The sequence below is a fragment of the Grus americana genome, chromosome 25 (assembly GCF_028858705.1).
Source record: "Grus americana isolate bGruAme1 chromosome 25, bGruAme1.mat, whole genome shotgun sequence".
Classification (NCBI taxonomy): domain Eukaryota; kingdom Metazoa; phylum Chordata; class Aves; order Gruiformes; family Gruidae; genus Grus; species Grus americana.
Window position 1 is genome coordinate 1,234,349 of NC_072876.1, and position 25,513 is coordinate 1,259,861.

At 42.6% G+C, this 25,513-nt stretch overlaps 1 protein-coding gene across 2 annotated transcripts in view; it reads right to left on the reverse strand.

The window, feature by feature from the left end:
- Positions 1–1,163: 1,163 nt before the first annotated feature.
- The window catches only part of KDM5B (lysine demethylase 5B), a 56,702-nt gene continuing 32,352 nt past the window's right edge, over positions 1,164–25,513 (reverse strand). For both annotated transcript variants that reach the window (XM_054803840.1, XM_054803841.1), the window contains 16 exons: positions 24,470–24,632; positions 23,356–23,475; positions 21,490–21,684; positions 20,905–21,086; positions 20,144–20,268; positions 19,674–19,824; positions 15,946–16,060; positions 13,624–13,979; positions 12,354–12,492; positions 10,195–10,374; positions 9,541–9,699; positions 7,283–7,768; positions 4,975–5,086; positions 3,527–3,681; positions 2,673–2,999; positions 1,164–2,014 (listed from right to left, as the gene is read on the reverse strand). In XM_054803840.1, the coding sequence (XP_054659815.1) occupies positions 1,877–2,014; positions 2,673–2,999; positions 3,527–3,681; positions 4,975–5,086; positions 7,283–7,768; positions 9,541–9,699; positions 10,195–10,374; positions 12,354–12,492; positions 13,624–13,979; positions 15,946–16,060; positions 19,674–19,824; positions 20,144–20,268; positions 20,905–21,086; positions 21,490–21,684; positions 23,356–23,475; positions 24,470–24,632 (3,103 nt within the window). In that variant the 3' untranslated portion in view covers positions 1,164–1,876. The remainder of the gene's footprint in view (positions 2,015–2,672; positions 3,000–3,526; positions 3,682–4,974; positions 5,087–7,282; positions 7,769–9,540; positions 9,700–10,194; positions 10,375–12,353; positions 12,493–13,623; positions 13,980–15,945; positions 16,061–19,673; positions 19,825–20,143; positions 20,269–20,904; positions 21,087–21,489; positions 21,685–23,355; positions 23,476–24,469; positions 24,633–25,513) is intronic.

Sequence of the window (25,513 nt, forward strand, 5' to 3'; positions counted from 1 at the left end):
CCTTGGTCCTATACTGAACCATCATGCAAACCTTAATTGCATCATATTTCCTCTAGCACTTTTTGGTAAACAGCCATTTCTTCAATGGAAGAAAAATAAAAGGGATACTATGAGAGAAGTTTTTGTAATGTTTTCAGCTACACCAGAACACTGTGCAAGCTACTTCTATTTCAACTTACTTTGTCTGCCCCCTTCAAAAGGAAGTTATTACAGATCATGGTTTTTTTTTTTTTCACAGCTTGGACTGTTATCTTAGTGTTGCGCAAAGACTTCTTAAAAAAAAAAATCACTAAACATCCTTTTGGCAATTTCAGTAGATAAAAAAGACAAGCCATGCTATGGAAGCGGATACACATTTAACTAACATACGTGTGGTCAGGCTGTCTTCCCCCACCACCAATGCTTTTAGACAAATCATCTATGCCAGGCAAAAGATTCTCTAACAGTTAAAAAGCAACATGAGACTAAAAAGCATATGCAATGTTAAAAACCAAAACCAAACCAAAACCCAGCCCCCTGGGAAGTCCGATTCCTGCACAGTTCTGATTCCACATGGAGATCCACCACATCCGGCTCGAAGGCTTTGCCCTACGCCCAGTGACTCTGCGCACTTCTGCACATGGGAAAAGGTCTAAAACCAGCAGAGAAAAATTTACCAGCAAATTCCCCTTGATGAACAGAGGGAACACCAGTACAGCCAGAGTTCTGGTGATGACAGGATGATGCAAGGAGAGCGCTCTCTCTGGTACAGAGATCTCCTAGACCTCCCGTCTTCCAGGGCTCCAGAAGTTCCACCTGTGGCAGCATCCCCACACCTTTACGTCCTGTGTGAATTCCCCATTTCTGTTCCCACCAAATCACAAGTCGTAGTTTTGACCCTTTATTCATCCAACGTGCAAATAATTTCTGGTTTGGAAAAGCTTTGCAAAAGACTTGAAAAGTTGTGAGGTTTGTTTTTTTTCTTTTCGGTGTGAGTAACATTTTGATCTGCCTTCTCCTTCCAAACCTGAATATACAAGTAAGGTAAGAAAATATCATGGCTTTTGCATTTCTTTTTTTAAAGATGGATTTCTCTTGAATAAGAGAACCCATTGATGCAATCAATATTGATCCAGAGGGTAATGAAACTGCATTTCAAGCTCTCTAAAAACACCAACATTTAATTTTATAACATAACCAGGGGTTTATTCCACAATATAAACTGCAACATTTGATACAAGCTACCCAAAAAAGGAGAAAGCCAAAATACAGCTGTGGCAATTACTTTACAGACCTTTTTTTTTTTTTCCTGTCTTCTACATCACTGGGTCATCAGTGACACTAGGATCTAACATTTGCTTTCTGTACATCAACCAATGCTAGAAGCAACACGCTGTTCAGAATTGTCATTCCAGTCACTGAAACCAGACATAGAAGTTATTGCTCAGATAAATAAACCTAGTCTACGAAAAACAAAGTGGAAAAAACCTAAAGTCTCCAAAGAGTTAACAGAGTAAACAGGGATTTCCTCAAAAGAGGATTTATTGGAAAACTCATGGTGCAGGGTTTTTTTGCACCTAAACCAAGCTGAATTAAATACGCCGGTAAATCCCAGAGAGGTAATTTAATGCTGTACAATAAAAGGTGCATGTTTCAAATGCCTTCCGAATTGGTGGAAACCCCTGCTAAACAGTCAGCATCTCAAACCTCAACAACCACAAACAGATCAAGGGAAAATACAAAAGTGTCAAAAATTGTTTTGAGTTCTGGAAAATGATCCCATAAGGATAGAAGTAGCACCATTTGCAATCTGGTTCTTAAACCAGCCCCTGTGGCTCTATTGGAAAAAACTCTGATAACCTTCTTTACTCAAGTCCTGAATCGTTTATGGGGAGTTTTATTTCCGATATTGAGAGTCCTTCCCAGTGCAGCTGATGCAGATGTAGTCCTCCTTCTCTGCCATTTCTGGAGAGATGCCCACACACACCTGGTGGAACCACTGGTTGCAGCTGCCGTCGCACTGGACCCAATCCACCTAATGAAGAACAGACATACTGGTGTTCAGAGAAGGACCAAGCAAACACACGCAGCATTCATTAGTCACTTTTGGGCTCTTAATTTGTTTAAAGGAGTGAGAAGCATCCCACACTACAACTGGCTAGTGCTGGATATTCAACTGTGCTCACTGTTCTCTGGACTCCAGTAGTCCAGCTCCTCTGAAGCACAGGAGCTTCGTACACTTCCCGTAGCCCTACTGTTCCTTTCCCACCTATAGCAAGGTTATAGATGGCAACTTCACCACGGCCTTCCTAGGCATCGGGGGCGTCCCTCTTCTCTTCCCAATACGGATGGACCCGCAGAGCTCCAAGGCACTGCCCCATCCACAGAAAGGCTGCAACCCACAAAGCCTATCTCCACCCCTATTTCAAGAGCAGAGATGGATACAGTGTCTGCACAGCCCCACCTCCTCCTCCTGATTCCATGGAGATGTTCTGATGAGGCCTGGCTGCGCTGGGAGAAGGTGGGAAGGATTGGTACTAAATGTGTCCCAGCAGTGGCAGACACTGTCTCTGGGTTACCGAGTGCCTCATGCTCTCTTTGTAAATAGTATTTCCGCAGTCGAGCAGATTCAGGGCGGCTGAACGTCCTAGATCCCAGCGTTCAGAACACCAGAGCGGCCTGCCTCTACTGACCTCATCTCCCTCAGGCTGGAGACAATTCACAGCAGGGCAGATGGCATCTTCATCCTCAGAGTCCTCCTGCTCAGAGAATGACATATCTGAGGGAAGCAAGTGGCTTTCACTGGAACGCTGCATCTCAAACAGACGCTCCCGCTCTCGCTCCAGTTTGTTAGTGCAGAGATCCTTTGAGTGATTCAGTTTCAGTTTCTTCTTTTTGGGTGTTCTCACTTTTTTTACTCTTGCTCTCTTCTCATCACAGAAGCTCTCTCTCTCAAAACGCCGCTTTAGTTTTCTCTCCATATAACTAATTCCATCCTTTTTTCCCCGGCAGCACTCGTTCTATTGGAAAGATATTTTGGCAAAATTGTAAGTATGCAACTAGCACTCATTGTCTCATTATTCCATATCCTGCTTTTAGGAACAGACTTAAGTGCAGTGTTTGACAGAGTGCTGCCTTTTCAGCCTATGTGGGATGTATAAGGGGAGCAAAGGATAGGGTCACAGCCCAGTGACAGGATTTATGGAAAAAAGGATTCTTATTTCTTGCCTGAGTCCACTGCTTCAGAAGCAGCTCTCTCAGAAAGCTTCTTCAACACAGGGCAAGAGTCAAATTAGGATAGATGTATTTACCAATACAGAGAGTGACCATAAACCCCAGATTCAAATTGCAAAAATGCATTAGGCCACAAATCACATTCAATAGTTTGTAACAAATTTGTTATCAACTTCTTGACCCCTTTTGAACAAGGAAGATGTATTTTCATGGAAGACCAGACACACACAAACCTCTTTGTAAAGCTTATGGGTTCAGGCAGAGCCTCTACTCCCAAGTGACCCCAAACTCATTCCCGTGGCCAGACACTTGCCTTTTCATTTGTCGGTCCAACAAATGACCGCTGCTCGGTCTGCAAAACAGGGCTTTGCTTTGTGAATAGGATCTGGTACAGCTCCTGTATTTCAGGCAGAGAAACCTGTAGCAGCTGGGCTTCCATCATCAGCTCATCCAGCTCTGTGCTAATGACTATTATGAAAGACAGGGAGAGAGGAGAAAAGGAATTCTTCAGTGTCAGCATGGATGAGAACTGCACAGATAATGAAAACTCTTCTCTGGTAGCACATAAAAAACCCCTGTGAATGACTTTTTAAAAATCTGCAACTGTATGATTTAACTCTTATCTGTTCCCTCTTCACTGCTTCTTTTTAACCCTGCTGTTAAAAATGAAGATAAAGGCTTGCATAGAAGTTACTGCACTGTAGCTCAGTACCCTTCCAGGCTTCCTTCCTTGCTGGTTCAAGGATAAGCCATTGCCATCATTCCTGGTAATTTCTCTTCCTTCTGAAGCTACAAGAAGTGTTATGATCCCTCACTACATAACAAGTGGGCAAGATGAACAAACTGAGTGGAATCCATAAGTGAAGCCAAGAGAGGAGAGGAAGAAAAGCTGAGAAGACAAGCCCTGCAACTGCGTTGTGCTGTATAGTCATCACCCACTGCTGCTGCTGAGCTTCAGAACTTGCCTTGGGCTTTTGAAACAGTCACAGCTTGGGGAGGCCAAAATCATTGTGTAAATAACAGCTTTTTAATACAGTATTCAGTACAACTCAAATATGGCCTGAAAAAGAAACCTGGTAGTACAAAGGACTGCCTCGTTTGACCTTAACTGTAACGTTAAACCAAAGTTTAAGTGCCTTGTGTAATATTAGTATGGACTAAGCTGCACTGACTCGAAAACATGAAGATAAGACTAAACCTGCTGCTTTTACAGAGTCGTAAAATGATGCGATTTATAGCATGTCTGCGTTAGTCCAATAAACACAAAGTCCGAGCTAGGAAGCATGCAGAACCTACGCTGAGTGACCAACAGCAGCCACAGCAGCTCAGAAAACTCAGGTCTCTGACTCTGTGACAGTTGTGCTACAGCAAAACTTAGGCGGACTCGTGTCCTATGGGTTAATTACCCTGTGGTCTTCAGCACTACTTCCCTACACTGTTCCCATCCACCTCCCACAATTTCAGTGGGCTCTCCCCTCCTGCAAGCTGCACGCTGGGGACTGATACCTCTTGTCCTACTGCATCACATCTTTTTCTTATACGTGGGAAATCTGTATTGTTGAGAAATTTACCCTCTGCCAAAGCTAGGCATTAAGTTCCAAAGTTGCTGAGGTGATGAAGAGGCAAGCAGACACACTGCACAGTCATGTGCCTCCCCACCTCAGCCACCTCCTCTGACCAGGACACCCTCTCTTCTCTACAAAACATGGGGCAAAAAAAGGAAGAGGGGGAAAAAAAAAAATCAAAGTAAAGATTACAAACCATGAAGTGGGATGCAGTGCTGTCCTGTAGAAAATGGAGAATGTAAATATATGGTTCTGTTATCCCAGTCATGAGGCATGGAGAATGACATTGCTCCAATTGTCTGGGAAACCTAGGAAAAAAAACCAACCAAATACACATAGATATTTTCACTTAACATGTAGTTTTGAGATACAATCAATTTGGAATCAATACTTGTTTCTCCTATAATTGCTTCAATCTTGTGTACCTGGAAACTGTTCAGCCTCATACACCCAAATCCTTCATCCTACACCTGGAAATAGGCGAAAGCAATTTTATTGCCAGAATTCTTAGCTGTGAATTACCATTTCCAAAGAGATCAGAAACCGACCCTAGCGCATCCAGCAGCGTGCTCTACCAGAGGAGAGCGAGCCTGCGGAGCAGAGACAACACAGGCAGAGTCACCGCAGGGATGATCCCGGACTTCAGCTCTAGAATTGACTCAGGGTAAATATTACAGTTTCCTCCTTTGTTCACCATAACGAAGTGATTTCTCCCTGCCTTGATCCGATGAGACACCAGACTGTTCTGAAGCACTTCTCTTTACCTCAGCGCGCACAGGACGTGCTGATGGCAAAATGTGCGCGTACTTATGCAAAGTCCGCTTATGCAAGCCAGCAAGTGTCAGTTCTGGACTCTGGAGTGTCAGAAAGGATCTCAGCAGATACCTCCCCAAAATATCGCCTACCTCTCCGATTCAAGCATCTGGGCCCCTTTCATCAGTTCTCACAGCTGTTATTCAAGTGAATTTTTCAAACTCATCTAAGTGCTCCACATTCTTCACTTTGGTCAGTGCCAAAGAAGCCCAACTCCAGTGGTTGCCGCTATGAGCTTCTCTGGGGGAAGGACAGTGTTGGATTACCCCAGATAACAGGGAAAACAGAATTGTTACAGGACAGGACAGCAATGCTGAGACACTGGATTCACTAAAAAACCACCTCAAACCCATCGAGACCAAAGTTTTATTAGCTCAGCACCTGTGATGAGATGGCTCTGGAGGCCACCTCTGACCTGCCCTCAGTACCACTGTGTCCAGGAAGGCTCCTTAGCTCAGGCCCAGCGAGGGACCCAAGCTGACACACTTGGACCACATGAAAATGGTTAGACTGCTTTCAGGTCACAGGAACCTCACGGTACCAGGCCAAACTAACAAAACTAAGCTTACTGTTTCCATTTCTGGCCCGAACGTCAACTTACATGACCAAAATCTTGCCCAATTTTTTTCAGCTACACTAATTGGTCTAGTAAAAAGATACTTTCAAACCTAAATTATCAGAAAAATTCTCTTAGATACCTAAACGTATTTTTAATTTCTAAAACTAGGCTTGCCTATTTGAAAAATTTGGTCAACACAAGCAACTTGGTATAGCTGAGTTACCTGAGAAGCAGCTACCACACACCTCTTCACACATGCGTGGCACGGCTTATGGTTTAACGTAACTGAGCATGAAAATACAAAACGTACAGACTAACTGTAACAGGGTTAGACTAGCAAAACTAAGGTGTTTCAAACAAAGTAAAAGCAACAGAGTGCATTTCATTTTGGGGTGTTTTACGTTCGTTATGCTACACAAACCTTTACTTCAGATTTATCATCTCAGGAAAACTAGAAATGCTTAAACTATTTCCCACTTTCCCTGCGCTTTTTGCTGAAAGATCTTCACTGAGGAGGTCTGAAACTCCCTCATGACCACACCTGAAACAGCTGCTGGAGCTTAACTCAGTAATATCAGCAGAATATTCAGCTTGGCAGTTCTGGTGGAAGTGGTAAGGGGAAGGAGGAGCAGTAGCGGATGAAGATACCCTGTTGAAAACAACCTCATCTGAGCGCTAAGCTGGTAACACACTGTATGGTTTGTGCCTGTGTTACTAGTTCTCAACACTTAAAAAACTAAATTGAAATACTTGTAAGAACAGAATATAAAGACTAATGGAATACTAAGCACTCTAGAAACAACGGCTTCAGCAACTCTGTTGTTCAGTGTCACACTAGAGCGTAACAGCTGGGAGGAGGAGAAGGGAAAATAAAATAGGCCCTTTAGGAGTAATTGTTCCCAGGACTCCACCAGAAGAACACGAAACTGTTGCTGGAGGACACAGACCCCCTGGCTAACCATCACGGCAGAACCCCGACTCCTTACAGCTGTAAAGCAACATGTAAATAATCTGCCTTGCCAGTATTTCTATGCAGATGCAACGAGCCCAGAACCCAGAGAGGTGTTACTGACTGTTCTTGCTGACCGCACACCACCCAATGCCAGGAAACCCAGACGCAGCTCAGCCTCACCTTGTTTGTCTCTGGCAATTGGCCTGCCGTGGCTTGCCATCTGCTGTACAATAATCCTGAGCCAACTTTGTCTTGTACAAGTTTTAGATTCCCTGAATATAACATTTGTTGTGCTCTGTGCTGCCAGTTCACAGTTCTCTCAATCATATACCGTAAAGCATCTCCCTCGGGAAGCCTCACACGGATACGCTGCAAGGAGGCCAGCAACGGTAAGATCTTTTCTAATGGCGGCTTTTCTGATCGATGACAGTGCGGACACAGCCACACACGAGGTCCCTGCAAAACGTTGGGCACCGAAACACAACCGGTATGGAAGAACCCTCTGCAGAGTTCACACTGTATCATTGGAGCTGCCGGCTCCTTCTGGCACAGACAGACTTTCAGCTCTGTGTCCTCTTCACTAGACAGCACCTTCACTTCGTTTGCTGCTCGCAGAGAACGCAACGCTTCCATCTCCTTCAATCGAGCTTCCCCAAGCGTAGCCATCTAAAAGGGAGTTCAAAGAAAGGGATGTAATAGTGAGAGGAACATCACTCATTAGAAATAGGCTGATCTCCACACAATCGCACTCTTCAGATTGATAAGAGGCTCCTCACCCCTGCACGCCCTCAAGGCTTTGAACGTTTGAAGCAAAGCAGTTATGAGAATGTGCAGTGATGTGACTTCAGTTTCCTTCCATTTTCTCATCAAGCCCAGAGGTACAAAGCTTATTCCTTTGCAAGAAATAAACTCCTAACTCCCTTCCGCTCTGTTCCGAATCCTTCATCTTTTGCACTACAAAACCATTATCTTCACTAAAGCAGCTCACATCCTGAAACAAGTGCAGATTTGGCTTGCCGGTACTTCTCTATGAACGTCTCTCTCAAATACCTAGTCTGACTCTGTAAAATGGTAACGCACATCTGGACAGCATTCAGATGTACAAATGCATCCCAGATAACCCCCTTGCACACGCTGCAAGTGCATAGGGCCGTACCCTGACCTACGTACTCACTCCAGGGTTTGTGAACACCACGTGAAATTCAGATGCATTCAGGATCCCTTTTTTCAGGAATCTTTAGCATTAACTGCTATTAAAGATAGCAGTATGTTTCAGTTTCATAAAGGCTATTAGTAGCAGCTGCAACTAATAAATTCTATGCATTTTATTACGCATATAAACGTATACAGGAGGGTTTATAAATATATACAAAACAGTTACTTCACACATCATGGCTTTGAAATGTGATGACTAGAGAAAAATCAGCTATGTGAAAACGAGGGACCTGTATCCAGCCTGGGCAATATGGGACTTGGGCACAGCACACCAGTATGTATGGACAGGTGCTGAGCACTGCAGCTACAGCGTTGAGTTGTGAAAGTATCCAAAAACCTCCACTGTAAGAGGATTCTTGTCCCCTCGTGTCAGAGGCAAAACCCGACACACTGAACAACCGCATTTTCCTGGGTACAGCCCCTGCGAGTATCCTTCTCTGCCAACACCCCAGCCCTTACCAAGAGATTACCTAGCCAAAGGGGAGAAGGGTGTGCGACTCAAAGGAACCGGTCTCTTCTCTTTACAGCACTCATAGGGACACAGTCTCTAAGTCTGGATTTCCAGACAAGGAAGGCCAAAACCACAGCACGGAACGTACAAGTTTCAAGCAGTTGCCATAGGTTAAAACTTGAGTGTCCCATACCTGAAGGGAAAATTATATTCAAACCCTACCAAATCAGTCTGCTGCTCCTCACTAACCACAGGACACTGTGTAACCTGACCGTAGTGTTGGCTCTGACACGGAACTTTTGGGATGAAGCACTTCACCACCAGTGACTAAGTCTGCTCCATCCAGAACCAGTGTTTTATTGACTTCATAATGCACAAGGTTTTATTTAATGATTTATGGTGCTGGGTTATTGTGTTCTTTGAAAGGATCAGACTTGGGAAAACCCTATCTTACCACCTTTAATAAGGTTTTGGTATGGTGGACGAAAATAGGCCTCAATTTTTTATTGTCCTATGCTTTGTTAGGCTACAGGCATTGCCTGGCAAACGGTAAGGCTACTTCACGCACAAAGACTACACGCATTTTTTCCACTAAAAACAATTTGGGAAAGTCTGAAGCAGGCACAGAAAAGCGCAGTCACAGAAGCCCTTCTGCAGAACAGCAGCACAAGCAGAGAAGAGTGGAAGATAACACTCCTGCACGAGAGGCAAACATAAACATTCAAAGAACTTAGAAGAAACTCCAGTTCGAAAAAAATCTTAAAGCACATACCGCAGATGCAGTATCTTTGCTCTCAGAGAGCGCTCTTTCCAAGTCACTCAGAGTCTCTAGCTTAGTGCTTTTCTTCTTTCCACTTGGCACTGGCTCCTTCAACTTTTTCTGCTTTCTCTTCAGAGTCAGCATTCCGATATCACAGCGGGGACATAACACCTGGTGGATAGAAAAGCAGTGCTGTCTGCAACATTTTTAATGCGTTTGTCCTGCCCTAACACAGCCACACAGGTTAGGACAGGGATTCCTGCAGTTTTTTCCATCAAAGATTTGGGGGACTAGGATGAGGTTATCTGGAAAATGGGGAGAGCTGGAAGGTTAAAAATTCAGTGTAAATTCAGTGCCACAAACATGTCAATGTTCCCACATTCATACTGAAAATGTCAGACTGTGGCAGAGCATGCTCTTGATAGCCACTGATTAAAAAGAATAGAGAAAGTATAGCTAAATCTTGAGCGTTTAAAAAGTTTAAAATTATCATTAGAAGTACAGGTCAATCTAATAAAAATTATGTTAAAGTAAGTAATATAATCCTAAAACAATTCTGAAAATATACTTAATATTTACTGTTACTTCATGAGTTAGTTACTGTAACTCTGATGTGCTTTTGCTGTGGTGTGAATGGTAGTCTTCTCCAGGGCTGAGATCTCTTACCTCCAAAAGAGAATAAGGGGAGTTCTCGCACAGAAACGTGCTCGCTGCACACTCCTTCCACGCTTGAACTTCTGACACCAGGGACTCCAGCCTTGGCAGGTACTCCAGATGCACTGGAATAGATCGACCTCTTGTGACGAGTTCTGCTAGCGTGTCTAGTACAGGCACACGTCCTCCAACCTGTCAGGTTATAAATCAAGAAATGCTTGATGCATACAAGTATCTTCCATGAGTCACAGCAAGTCATTTAGATTAACTGAAGGTGGAGCTTGTAAGAATGAATTTACTGCTTGGACAGTTCAGTCACTTCCACAGCTGTTATTCCAACATTTCTGCTTCTCATGCTCCAGTCATTAAGTACACAGACAAAACTAATAAAACACTTGGGGGTGGGTGGGGGGAAGACTATACTTACCAAATGACAGTTCAAAAAAAAAAAAAAAAAAAAAAAAGACTGCCATCAACATAAGCAGACTCCCAATCTAACTCTAATCTGCATTCACAGCAGAAAATCAAAATAATTTTGGAATAGACCCAGAAGACAAGTCTAACCCAGTCCTGCCACACCAAGAGCAAGGAACCACCTCAAGTACCCAACATGCCATTTGAATGTGAGCTCCGTACGCTCACTCAGCAGCCTACGCCTCAGACCACCAGTTACCAGAGGTCCAGCAGCAAAGCAGCTAGAAATTACCGAGAGGTAATTTCTAAAACAAGCAGTCATCTAGAACAACCCCAACATCTCTAGCAGTAAATCTCAAAGTGCTGATACCAAGAACTGCCCGCAAGTCACAACAACTGCTAGCATTTACTAAAATCTTCGTGCAAAAATTCTTGGCACGTGAAGACGCATTTCTCCATGTACAGGAGGCAGAATTTCAGAATCCAAGAAACTGCCAATGCCAAGAACAATTCACTTATGTCCTCTCACGATAGTCCTCAAACAGAAGTCAGTATTACATGAACTTTATTCCTTCAAAATTTTAAGGCTCAGGACAACTAGGTTTTTTTCAATAAAAGCTTCTTGAACTCAGAAGTTTTTATTGAAAGCCCAATTTAGGTCAGATGGGCCTGAAGATACAATAAGTCAGATCAGAGTTCACTTTATGAAAAAAACACGAGGACAAACGAAAATATAAGAAAATACTTGGCAGCCTGTATCAAAACGTGAAGTCAGGGCTACCCCAGTCCCACCTTTCCTGCCCTGGCTCGAGTACTTGCGAGGCCGAGCCATCAACCACTTCAGAGTCGGCCCCGGCTACGATTCTCACTGGAACCGCATGGTGTCTGGCTGCACAAGTGACTATGCTAACACAAGGGTGGGAGAGAGAAGAGGGGAGAGTTAAGCTGCCACTAAAAACCAAAAAAAAAACCCCAAACCCTAAAAACAGGAAAGGGAATTGGATCCACAAATAAGTGTCTGAAAAGTTTAAAAATAAATAAATAAATGAGTGGGAAGAGCCAGAAGCCAAGATGAAAACCTGTACAGGTCTGTATCAGACTCTGCTTTTCATTCTCCGCCACTGACTTTTGCTCAGTTGAAGACTTATTTCAGAGCGTGAACATGGAAATCACACAAAGCTGGAAGGAGCCTTAAAAATGGAACAGGATGGAGGAAAGAGGGAAGGAAGAAGAGGAAATCAAGTAACTTCCACCTCAAAATTCAAACAGAACTACTACAAAATTATGATCTTGGAAGTCAAAGGCTGGCCATACAGGAATAGAACAAGAAACAGCCTTGAGACCAGCCGTGCTTAATGGCAAACAAGTGAGGGAATACCTCTCCATCACAGGATGTCTGAAATATCACTGACGATACAGATGTGGAAACAGCAAATGAATTATCAAGGAATTGTTACTAAGTGACTGAGCAAAACTTACCTTAAAGTTCCATAGTATATCTTGTTAATTTTAGATTTTTCTTAATAGCTTCTTTAGAGATTTTATTGCAGTCAGTTAATTGCAAAGGTGAAGGAATACAAATCAGGCCCAGAAACAGAAGTAAAATAATAGCACTCAGAGCGCAACTGCACCACGTCTGAGCAACCGAAGTCACAGATGAAGCATTCTTAATTCAGTGGGAAGCTGAAGCACCGAACGTTCGTAGTGTTAACCTGACAGGGCAACTGCCACTCCGCAAGAAGGGCCAGTTCACGTACCTGCAGGGCTTCCACTTCCTGCAGCCAGTCCTTGGCCTTCTGCACCGTGTCTTTCAGTGCGACACCGTTCGGGAGATAGGCTGGGATCTCCTCTATTTCCTTCACTGCTGCTACAAGACTGCTCAGCGACTGCCGTGGTCTATGTAAACAAAACATCTTGGAATGTAAAACACTGCAGCACAATTGGGGTGGTTCTACTCATCTGGCTTATTAAAACCAAAGGGTTACAGCAAATACCGATGTTATGCCCAGTGCCAGAGATGCGCGCTGCCCCACCAGGGCACTGGTAATGCAGGCAGGCTTTTAGAAATGTATTTGCTTCCTACAGAGTCCTACTAGAAATATTCACACATTTGGGCTTAAGGGAGATTTAACATTTACTAACTTTTGAATGATAGAACCTCAGATCCTCAAACGCACACCGAACCCTGAAGTAGTACCAGCTAAGAGATTCTACATCAGAAGGCTAAAAAACCCGAGGAAGACTCTTCTGTATTTCAGAGTTTGATTCTGAAGTTTTGGAAAGGTATAAACACAAGTGCATCCCTGTTTTGGGGGTTAAACACAAGCTTATTCCAGTTCTGTGCTCTATGAAGTTATTGTTTTAAAACGGTACGGTTACTAATGGATAAGAAACAATCAAATGCTTTCATAATATGAGGCCGGGGGGGAAAAATTAAAAAATAACAAAAAATTTAAAAATCAGAAAACCTGAGGGAAGAAACCTTGCATACAAGTTTGTGCCACCTTTCTAAATTTTCAGTAGACTGCGCTCTCCCCCATTTTACTTGATAAATCAGAAAGGCAAAGCAATGAGTAAGAAAATTTTTTTCAGTAAGGATGTATTTGGCTTATTTCCTTCTGCCGTGCACCAACTATCTGGAAAAACCTCCTCAATGTTAGAAATAGTCCATATAATAAAATTTTATCAGTTGGTGATAGACATCTAAGCTCCATCTGGCCATGCATCCTCCAGCCTGACACTGGGGGTGGGAAGAAGGTGGAAAGAAAGGAAGAGGTGTCTGAAAACCCTTCCTTGTGGCAAAAGCAGAGTTTGCACAATGACAGTGGAGCAAGCCAACAGCAACGTTTAAAATCGCTCAGTCACTCATCCCCTTTCTCCAACCCTTTCCCTTCTGGACGACACAAGTTTTGCCTTCCTGTTGTGAACTGGATGAACAAAAGAAACCCCTTCAGAAGTAAAGCCAACTATTTCCATCTTAAACAGCTCATGGTACTACAAAATGCAACACTAAGATTCAGCTTCTACCTGGCCTTTATCAGATTTCTGGCTTTGTCATCCCAGTGTTCGGATACAGTAAGGAGCTCCTGCAGCTTTGCCATTGCTTTCTCGACTGCTGGGTAGGGAGCAAGTCCAACACCTGAGTCTATAAGACGTCTCATATCATCTAGAGTAAGAGAGTTTTGGTCTGAGGAAGCCAGCTGCACATCCTCGAGCCAGCGTGCCTGTTCCAGGCGTGTTCGCAGTTCAGCCAGTTGGGGTAGATCAACGTCGAAGTCAAAGCTGACATCCAACAGCTCCTGAAGCTCTGCAGCACTGGGCATTTCTTCAGAAAGGAGTTTTTGGCTTTGCTGTTGAAAAGCTTCCACACGATCAAGAAGATCCTGAAATATCCAAATGCAACAATAAACAAGAAGAAAACCCACTGCCCTCTCTCAAACATTTACGTGCAAACTTTCTGGCAAATACCACATTGCAATGCACACAACATGCACGGCAAATTATCATGACATTTGGAACACTTAGTGTGTCTTCAACACGTAGTGCATATGTCAGCACCTCCTCATGTACCAGCTCGAGGATCGCAGAACAAGGGAATTCCACTCCAAACTCCTCTGAACTAAGACAGGTATCAAAAAGAGGTCTCAGAAAAATAGAAAGGATCTAAAGGAAAAATTTAAATGTTTCCTTGGTGCTGTTTTCTGGCTTTGTTGTGGAATGATTAAGAAGGCTGAAGAACAGCAAGGTTAAGATTAAGACGGCTTTGAAGAAAGCTGGGAAGGGCAGGGAGCTTCAGGGGTTTATTTCTGCTGCACTGTGAAGGACTTTGACCTGGACCACGCAGTCTCAGTAAGCCACAGGCATTTTACTCTTTCATGCAGCACAACACCTTCTCTCTCTCTGTAGGTTCAACAGCTAATTACCCCCAAAAAGGTGTATCTGTGGCTGCACTTCACCCAGGATAACGGTCAGTCAGGGAGAGTAATCCCACCACGAAGGCTGGCGTTATTCTGTACCTAGCCACCCTGCCCAAGGCTTCTAGTTCTGGCTGAAACGCTGTGCCCGCAGTGAGCTCTCCCTTCACAGCTGCCATCTTGGTATTTTGCCAATGAGGTTGTTTGCAGGGTAGGCAAATGGAAATAAAGCCTTTTTAGCAATATTTTAAATTGTGAACCTATCTCCAGTAACTGTTGGTCATTTATATTAACAGTCTAATTTGCATGACTACATATAATTTAGGATTGTTGAGAATGACATACCCTGACCATGTGTATTTGATATTCCCCTGTTCAAGAATGCCAGATGGAGAACTGTTTGCACGTCTGGCATTTCTGAACTTCTGCTTTTTAAATAAATAACTTCACAGAGTTACAATGCTATAAACAACTAACTGTAAATAGGATTACATAAAATTTGATTCACACATTCCAGACCTGATAAAGCTTCAAAAGAAATTGTCAGAAAACTGGGTTGAACCGGTCTGTTCCGATTCAGTTACATGACACTGTCTGGTCTCTCGGCCTTGTGTGGACACCTAAGAGGTGGTTCAGGAGCCGGACGCTCCATCTCCTGGGTCTGAGAGTCACAAATATGCAAAGCCATTCTCCTTTAAGACAGAAACTGCAGCTGCCCTGAATTTCTGTTCCTTTTTTTTTTGGGGGGGGGGGGGGGGGGGGGGGGAAATGCGGGGGGAGTACTCCTCAGCGTGATATGCAACATTTTGGCAAATTCTGAAACTAAATCTGGAATTACTTTCAACTTGTCTGAAGGCTGATCGTCTGGTGGGCAGCACTAGCTGACAGCATGGGAGACACCGTCAGCAGCAGGTACTCTGCTGGAACACGCATTTAGGTAGCCTAGGCTGCTAACTTTGGCTCAGGGTGTCCGGTGTTTCCTGGGCTGACAGCACGAGGTGGTGTCTCATTACAAGACTATGAGAGAGCTGATTCTGGATTAACAAAGGAGGAAAGTGACATGGAGAACTGTCACCCAGAGCATTATGGAGTCTGGAACATTCTCAGATAAACCTGGCTTCACTCTTAAGAGGACACTAGTTAACTGACCCCAAACTTTTAATCTGTAGTTACCTAGGTCATCCTGCTGCTTCCTTCATGTTACTTTGTGTAAGAGCAACATTTTGATTCCCCTACGTAGCATAAAAATCTCCTGACCCTGAACACCAGCAGGTCAGAGAGCTCTGTCCTTAGGCAACTCGTGCACAAATTCCCAGGTCTGCCAGTTTAAAGGTATTTATTCTCGGAGCAAATGGTGAGATAGGAGATTAACGCAGTGCAAATACATCACTACGACAAATGCTCGTCGTCTTTCCCCTAGAATTTTCCAAGTTACCTTCAGTAATGGAGTTTGACTGAGGACACAGGGCAGAGCATACAGCTGCCTCACGAACAACCGGAGCTCGTTCACAGTCAGCTGATTTTGACACTTCCCTCCTCCAGAGCGGTACCTGCAATTACACACAAATTCAACTTTGTTGGATGCCACCGAAAACTAAAATAAAATCTAAACTTCTCAAAAGTCTGCTTATGATTTGAAACTTGACTCACAAATAATAGAATATTCAAAAGCATCCAAGCAGCCTAGGGCTTCCATACATGGGAAAACCTCAGTTAGCTATAGCAGAATAAGCTATTGTTGAGAACACCCTTTCAGATTAAATAGTATTCTGGAACAGCTACTCAGCCTTGGAAGAGCACTGGTTATTACAGAATAAAATTAGGCTTTTTTCCAGAACACAAAGCAATTGTGGATAAACTATTCAGTTGTGCTGCAATAGCTATTGTAGTAAGCTCTCCCCATGCCCATAGAGAACAAATCCCAATTTTGAATGAGTTTTCCATCCACAGGTCGTGTAGGCACTTCTGAAAAATCCGCTTTACGCTGAAATCATCATTTTCATCTAAAAGCTTTGTATCAAATGAGCGGCTTATAAGTGTTAACAAATTGGCTAATATTAAAAACCTCTCTAAACTCAAGCCAATATTAACTAGGTCTGAGAACCCTGAACAGAAAAGGAAAGAAATCTCTTACAATGCTGGCTCCAATTTAATCCACAATATGTCACTTAAACAAAAGAGGAAAACAACATCCCAGCAGGACATGCCAGCATGACTGGAATGTGAACACTATAAAATGAATTTTAATTTACCATTCTATGTTAAAAATAGGTATTTGTAAAGGATATGCAACATCACACTGGGAGTTCCAAAATCCATAGTAAGCTGAACAATAAAATGAATTTAAAGTCTCAGGTACAACACAGGCTGTTTTATGGTCTACAGTGTTTTACCATTTTTTGTGGAAGTTCTGCAGCATCTTCCAGGAAAGGTACAAGTTTCTAAAATAAATATGTATTTATGTGTATACACACGCACACATCTAAACCGCAAAATTGACTGTCACAAGATGTTTTTGATAACCAGAAATTACATGAGCATAAAACAAATAAAAGCATTCACAGAAGAAAAGCCATGTCCATCCACGGTTATTAATCACAAACATCTCCAAGCACAAGGTCTCTAAACTCTTGGAGACTCTAAGAAGCAGAAAAGGTTCATGAGACCCAGAGAAGAAAGGGGTCGGACAGTGAGAACATCCCTTTATACTTGCCCTGCTGCCGTGCTGTTCCCTTCCAGGGCCAGAGGGGACCGAGGGCTACATGGTCCCTGGGCCCGATTCAGGGAGCTGTTCTCAGGAACAGCATCTGTTAGGACTGTTTCATCACCCAGCACCACCAGAACCAGAGGAAATAAGGAAGTACAGCCCATCTGCATCTCCCCAGGTACTGCAGAGAAGGTGGTGAGCAAGAGTCACCAGATTTACTCTGAGAGAATATTTATCATCTCTCTTGGTCTTTTCTGCCCAGGAACTGCTGTGTACACTACATGGGAAGAGATCCTTGAGTATCACTGACTACCATGATTAACAGGGATGACCCTTCCAGTTGAGTCAAGTCTGCTGCGTGACTCTTCCCAACTGAGGGCCAGAACAAAATGCTCAGTCCAGAAAGGAAAGTTTGTCAAAAGCACGAACCAAACTTTAGGCAGAATCCACAATCCGTCATACCCAACACACAGCAGTCTGTGTGATGAAGGCTGCCCAGCATCCTGCAGATACATGAACTTCACTAGATGAAACTATTTGATATAACACGTATTAAGATTTCAAGCAGATTATTCTCTCCTTTTTATCTTCCCACATAGGTTATGAGCGCTCCCCCCTTCAATCTTTCAAGGAAAAAAAAAAACCATTAAATAACATGGAGTTTAATTATGAAGACATGCAACTGGACTACGTAAAAAAAAAAAACCAAAGGAGAAATGGTAAGAGAAGGGCTACAAACACTTTTAGAACAAATAAGAAACATAATCCAAGCACTGCCTTGATCCTGTGTAGTGCAACACTAGGTGGATTATTCATCGCAGCCCATAACGCTGAAGGAGCTGGTGAGTACAGCTGTGCGAAAGGCTGGTGCACTATCACCCCGACAAAAGCACAGACCTAGTCAAGGAGATTAAGATAAAAATGTCCCCCGTTCTTTCCAGGCCCAAAGTCAGGGACATGTTAAGAGCAGGAAGGACTCCTGGAAGAGCTTGTCTGGCACAGAACAGCTGGAAAGGGCCCGGCTGCTGCCCCAAGTTCATCATCAGGAGGGCCGAGCAAATACCGAGGATGGGAGAACACACAGCCTGGGGATGCCAGAACGAGAAGAGATGGCTTAACACTAAATGAAGGAAGAGATCAGGAGTGGGCAAGTCTTTTGATAACACTGCCATGAATCTCCAGGTTGGAAACTACTTATCTGGGAGAAGTGATGTCTGTTGGAATGCTGAATTTTTAATTACCTGTTGTAGTATTTTTACATTGCTGTGACAGGGGCTTTTTCTTCTGTGTTTGCAAGACAGTGAGGGTGAATTTTTATCAAGTCCTGGCTACAAAGGCTTACACAAGGATCACTAAAGGAAGGGAAAGCACAGCTACAAGAATCATGTCTGAATAGTAGTTGAATATTCTACTGCCAAAGTCCTTCAAAGTCAGCCTTGAAGTACTGCAAGAACACAAAGAGTGACAAGCTACAAGTTTCCTGCTGAGGCAGGCAACGTGCAGAAACCACACACGTGCAGTTATATCAGCATAAAGAGCAACTGCCCTGACAAACACCACGTCGGTCAAAGCAGCAGAAAGGTGAAAATTGTCCAGATGGGACAAAAGAGAAACAGTTTTTCCTGAAGTACTTCACACTGTTACGATTGTTGGACTTGAGCAATATTGTCCTCCACATACATAAACCCAAGATTTTCTGAGGAACCCATCATCCCGCGCAGCCAGGTACAGCCACTGTAAGTCTGAGCAGAGAATCTGCAACACAAGATGGCAATTTGTGATCCCCAGAGAAAGGCTATTACATCAATACAGTCACAATCGAACTGATGCAGTGAGGAGATCTCGCCTTGTCCTTCTGGATCTTCTGACTTCTTTCAGCTCATTTCAGACACGGAAAGCACCAGCAGGACCAGGCATCCAGGTCACAAAGAATGTATTACCCAAACACTGCCCTACCTTCAAATTCCTTGAGCAAATAACCTGTCTAAAAGATTTGATGTAAGTACTGCCAAAGAAAGAGCAAGTGTTTTTCAGAGATCTCATACAGTATTCCCACCATCATCAGCTCAGGAAGCTATGACACTTCATTTTTCCACAAGGCATAAAGTCTAATGAATATGATGACATATGCACCACTGACAGATTTTTCAGTCCCCATGGCACAAACGCAAGTAGACTGTATCTTGTTGGGTGTTGCTTTGTCTGGAAATACCACACCAATTTTTCCTTTTGGGGAACATTAGAATGAATTTACTGCCCAACTGTCAAACACAGAGGAAGAAGAAATTCAAAGCTCAGGATGTTTAACTTATTACATGCAGTAAAGGTGAATCTCCCTGTAAAAGATGGCGCTTCTGAGAAGACAAATAGATTACTTTCATTTTTAAGTATTACAGAACACTGGCATCTCTCTTCAGTGACTCAGTTTTGTTGCAAACACATACAGTAACATTCACCTGGTTTGTCTTTTGCCATTAAGAAGCTGCTGTGCAACCGAGGCACATTTGTCTGCATCTTGCGTAACCAGTCTGAGGTGTCGCAGTAGATCATTGTCTGGAAACTTTTTCATTTCTGATTCTTCTATCAAAGCCTTAAAACTGATGAGACCTTTTGGGAAAAATACTAAGTTAACAAAAGTCTCCCTTCGCAATGAATTTTAAATGGTAAGGCTGAGTAACACAACACATTAAAAGTATTTCTATTTCAACTTCAGTTATATTTTGTGTCAAAATGAGTTACAGTCTTCTCACACAGAGCATAATTTCTGGAACTATAACAGCTAAAATATTTGCTTTAAAACATGAAATCATAGATGATTTCTTTTGATTGTCACATAAAAGACAAAAGTTGCAAAGGTTCAGAAACTAAAAACTGACAAATTAGCCTTTTAAAATTATGTGTTGCAAACAAAAGGTAAGATACTTACTTTTTTTATTGTTAATTTTTGCCTCCAGAGCTTCGTTAACATTGGAAGCCCATTCGTTGTATGATTCCGCACGCATCTTTAGCGCGTTCATCATTGGATAGAGTTCCTCCAGGGTATAGCGGTACCTACAAGTAGCACAGAATTCAAACTCTTCAGCAAAAACTGGAGGGAGCAGGAGGGCGGAAGGGAAGGGCATGGCGATGTGTTGGTCCACACAACACAGAAACGATCCACTACGTATCCAGGGTTATACAATTAAGACCTCCAGCCACACCATGTTCCTCCCAAGACAATTTCAATGTTGCAATTGCTTCAAAAAGCAATTTTAACATTACAATTGAAGCAACTGTGAAATTGTCTTAGGACAAGCTACATTCATGTAGGACAAAGGTGTAACAAACAACAGGAAAGGAGAGATGACAACAGGAACGAAAGCTAACAAAAGCAAAAAATATTACTCGGCAAGGACTGGATGTAAGGGACGATGACCTTGTGGCTATAAATACAAAAAGCAAACTAACTTATCCAGCAATTTGTGCCATTATAGAGCAAGAAGAGCTGAATGCTGAAAAGAAAGAGTCTTTGTATACGAGCACAGAAAAGGCACTTTGTTTTGGGGGTGCTGTATTTGCAAAGGACAGAGAGAAACAGAATACCGAGACTAGCACCATTGACAAACAGACACCAGATGATCAGACCACAATACCTACACATATAATAAATATCTCCAGAACACAGTATTACTGCAATCTAAAGCTTACCCCAGTTTATATTTGTAGGTGGGACAGGAGCAGAGATCCTCGACATGGTACAAGCATACCAATAATCCAGGTTTACACGGACAATAAACAGCAGACATGAAACAGGTGGTTTTACACTTCAAGCACTGTCGCTCGTCATCAGGAAACAACTCAAAAGCCACTCTCTCCGAGTCAGTCACTCCCTGCAAAAGAGCGTACGTTACATCACTTCAAAATCTAAGGAAGAGGTGATTATTCCAAGCTAAAACATCAGAATTTATCAAAGGAATAATGAAGTTCAGAAATAAGATATTAAAACCAAGTAGACAGATATCTTGGTTAATGAAAAACCCGCTATTCTGACTAAATCACTGAAAGAATATTACTGTAAAAGAGACTATCTGAACCATAAAAAAGGGCAGATGCTAAAACAAGATGCACAACAAATGATTCCTTACCCAGGTGGTCCTCTGAAATCAACCCCACTATTCAGGAAGGCACCACAGAGCTCTAAGTCATTGACAACACAGTACAAGTCCCAGCATGTTCTCACACCACTGCGTAACTGTTCCTTCATCCATTACAATACTATTTCCTCCAACTCACCAGTTTATCAACCTTCTCACGCAACCTCTTCTCATCTTCAATCATAATGGCCATGTCTTTCTGAACTGTAGATGCTACCACAACATCAAGAACATCTGCTTTGGAAGCCATTTTGCAGATCATCTCATCGTGAGAAAACACGCAGTAACGGTTTAGCAGACGGTAATGTTCCACACATTGGCGACCCAATGGTAACTGCATCGAAAAACATTAAATGAATGGTTTATTTTGAAATATACATTAAGGTACTAACTTTATTATGCTACTAACCCAAAACTATCTAAATGAAAGGCCAAGACAAATCCTTCTAGCAATGATATTCATAATTCAGAATTTAAAACTAGAGAAATCAGGGCCCTGAGTTCTTGTAAACCAGGACTGCTTAGAACTCCTTTACAGTGGACACTGTGGATGCAAGTTGCTTGGCTAGGTTCACAGAGGGAATAATTAGGGGTAACTAAATCACTAAACCACAGCAGGCTCAGGAAGACCCAAGCTAAAAATAGACAGAGGCTGGCAAAGCAGCAGAGGGAACAGTCAATACCCTCGCCCTGTTCTTGCACCCGAGGGACACCCTGTCACAGGCAGGTTGCGGCGCACGCGGGGCCTTTTTCTCAATTGCTATGGCTGTTTTATGTAGGACACGAACAGCATTGAGAAATTGCTGACTCCATGAACCATTAAAGTCCCTAACTAACCCCAGGTAGAGTAAACAATTCATTATGAGCTGGGCAGGTTACTCATAGCTTTATTTTAAGGCTCTCACTGGCCAGGTGGGTAGCGATGCGCAGGTTACAACTCATGGAAGGTTAAGAGGAAAAACAAACCCAACCCAACCGATACATGAACACAGCCACAATGCAGAAAGCTTTCTTCCAATTTTAGCTATCTCCTAATCTAAATGATGTTTTTTAAATCTGGCAACATTTTTAGATGGGCTACATTTACAAATAGCCAAGACCTTTTTTTGGAAAAAAAACCCCAAAAAACCAGAAGAGGAGTAATTCGAAATATCAGTAGCTTCAGAGGATCTTTCTGAGATCAGGCGATACCCTGTGTCTGAGAAATCTGCTGGGAAGGAGAAATGATTACTTGTAACTTTGGAGCAACTATGCTCCATTTGTTTTTATTTACAAAAAGACAAAAGACTTAATACATTACCATGACCTAATAACTGTAACGTGTGCCTGTCTCTGTTGTTTCAATGAGCTGAGTGAAGTTTAATGGGAATAAAGTACTGGGCTGTAAACCTTCTGTTTGAACATTAAAACTTCCTGTTCCCTTCTCATTAAGTATTCTTCCCTAAAAACCTACAGCACCTCTGCTATCCAAGAGGATGTACTCACATCAGACACAATTCTTCTTATCTTTTCTCCAAGAGGACTATCAAAGTCTTTACCTGCTCTTAACGTACGTTAAATGTAACATCTGATTTAACCACAGAAGCTAAATTAAAGAAGTCCAAGTCAGCTTTCTTTTTCAGCTGTAGAAAGCACCTCTTAGAGAATTCCCAGTGCAATAAAGAGAAAAACTTCATTCCAGCTCTTAACAATTTGAATGCAATTTGGGGACGCAAAAGGAGTATATTCCAGCAGCACTGGTGCTTCTCACAGGACCTAGCCTACCGCCTGCTGTAAAAGATGCATCAGCCCTAATGTACAGTTTCAAACCGAACCTTAGGAACCAGAGAAAGCCCACAGTTCACTACATGAAAGAAATACCTTCAGCAAAACATTATGCTTCCAGTAACAGGCTCCTTCTGATCTGCGGATTAGATTTGCACATCAGCAGTAAATTAGAGCTGTACATCAGCTAGGAACAACTTTGGGACCGCATACTTAATGAGAAACTGGTTTTGGAACATACCCAATCAACCGTGCAGAAGTTCACAGCTTCAGCAAAATTGAAACCCTGATTGAAGCCACTGTGATAAGCTCTTGGAAAGGTGATCACAAACTCTCCAGCACACTGATTGGTTCGATAAACCTAAGAGAAGAGACAGACAAGCATTAGGTCAAACCTGAACAGAACTGAAGAGAATATGGATTTCCAATTCCTAGTAACTTCTACGACAACTTTGGATAGTTCTAAACCATAAGCCCAAGAATTACACCCGGCATTTGGTAATTTGTCATATAAAACCCTAGAAGCAAAGGGGTTTCATTCAGCCGTACCCGCACACCAACCCATTTTAAGTCAGCTGCCTGTGCCTTTTGCACTTCGCTGGCTCTGTGCAGAGTTACACAAGTAAAGCACAGGCAAGGCTCGCTTCAACGGGCAGCTGAAGGGGAAGAGAAGTCTGGAACCTACTCAAAAGTTCATACTGCTGTAAATCTAATACTTTTGGTGGTATATAATCAGCATCAAAGCAGGCAAGTCTTCCTGCAACTTTCAATTTTGGAGTCTCTCAAAGCATAGCAGACACCACAAATTTTGCTGCTTTTTCCAGATTTTCCTTCAAGTCCCAAGGTCAGGTAGTCAAAAGCTAATTAAGTTGTAAAGGGACATAATTCCCATGAATAGTCTAGTATGGAGTATAATGGAAACTGATGAAAAATGTTTTTGAATACCTAAGAACTTATCCAGGAAAAATAAAGAGGATGTGGATGACAAATAAAGGAAGAATGGGGTCTGGCCAGAAACTCTATGCCAAAAAAATTGTGTCTGATTAGACAGACGTACAAAGAGCTCCTGCCATTGTTTCAAAGTTTGAGACTAAAAACTTTCCAGCTGAGACACAGAAATAGAAATACACTAAAGGTGGATCTCCAGAGAAGAGTTTGCCAAGCAATTCCAAAAGCAATGATTCCATTGCCCATCTGTTCACACTGGCACATTACACTAGACAAGGAAGATACAACACACATGGCAACTACCACACCATCTCTGTAATAAAAGTGGCTTCAGCTTTGAAGTAGAATTCAGTGCAAATGGAAGAGGGTTCAGTTTGGGGGAGTAGCACAGGAGTCCAACAACATACAGGCACTCCGTGGGCCATCAAAGTATTCGGGTTCATTATGGTGACAAGTTGGTGCAAGAGATCTGGCTGAGATTCAAATAGCTCTGGAGCAAGCTTCTTCATTACATCCTCCAGCTGTTCAGCTGCATACCCTGGGGCTCCATACCACGTTTTAGGCTCCCCCCTGCAAGATTATTAAAAAAAGTTAAATATAAGCAATCTTGTAAGTTACATTTTCAGTCTTCTGCTTTAAATTACACCATGTCAAAAGAAGGGTATATCACTAGGAAGAAATGCAAAGATTATGCACCTTCCTGAATCTTCACATTTTACACAGGTCCCTCCTCCAGACCTAACTTTTTAACTGCATACATTTCTGAGCACATACTTAAAATATTCTAGGGGAAAAAAGACTGAAGAAGTCCTCAGTGAAATTCTGCTGATTCTAGCACAACTTCAAAACATAAGCTGTTTGTCTTTTACCATGAACACAAATTCCCTCTTGGAACTAATAACCAAAGTCTTGTGCATAACTGCCATAAAAGCAACATACAGTAAGTAGAAATTAAACTTCCAAATTATGCAAGAGACATCAAGAACAAAAATATTCCATATCCAGAGTAGGAACAAAGAACTTTTAGCAATAGCTTAACCCAATTGAGAAAATTAAAGTTATGCAGATGTGTTCCAGTAGATATCGTTTCAGGTTTACAGTGAAGCTGGCTCACCGCAGGGCAAAGATGAAAATGCCTTTCAATCCCTTATAAAGAATGACATTAGAAAAAGTATTTAGAAAAGAAGGTAACAGACAAACCGCTTTTTCCCAAGACTCCTGAAAAGCTGGCAGAGAAAAGCTGACCTAACGGCTTCTTTTTCCCAATAGATCATGAAGCAACTGGGAGGATTCCGGAAGAAAAGAGTGAAGTACAAATCCAGAGGCATACCCCTCGTACCTAGAGGTTATTCCTGTACTCAAACAGCACCTCTGTCATGGCAAATGGGACAGCTAGCTGGGGGGGGACGGGACAACACACTCTGTAAGGGCAGTGACACTGGGATCACAAG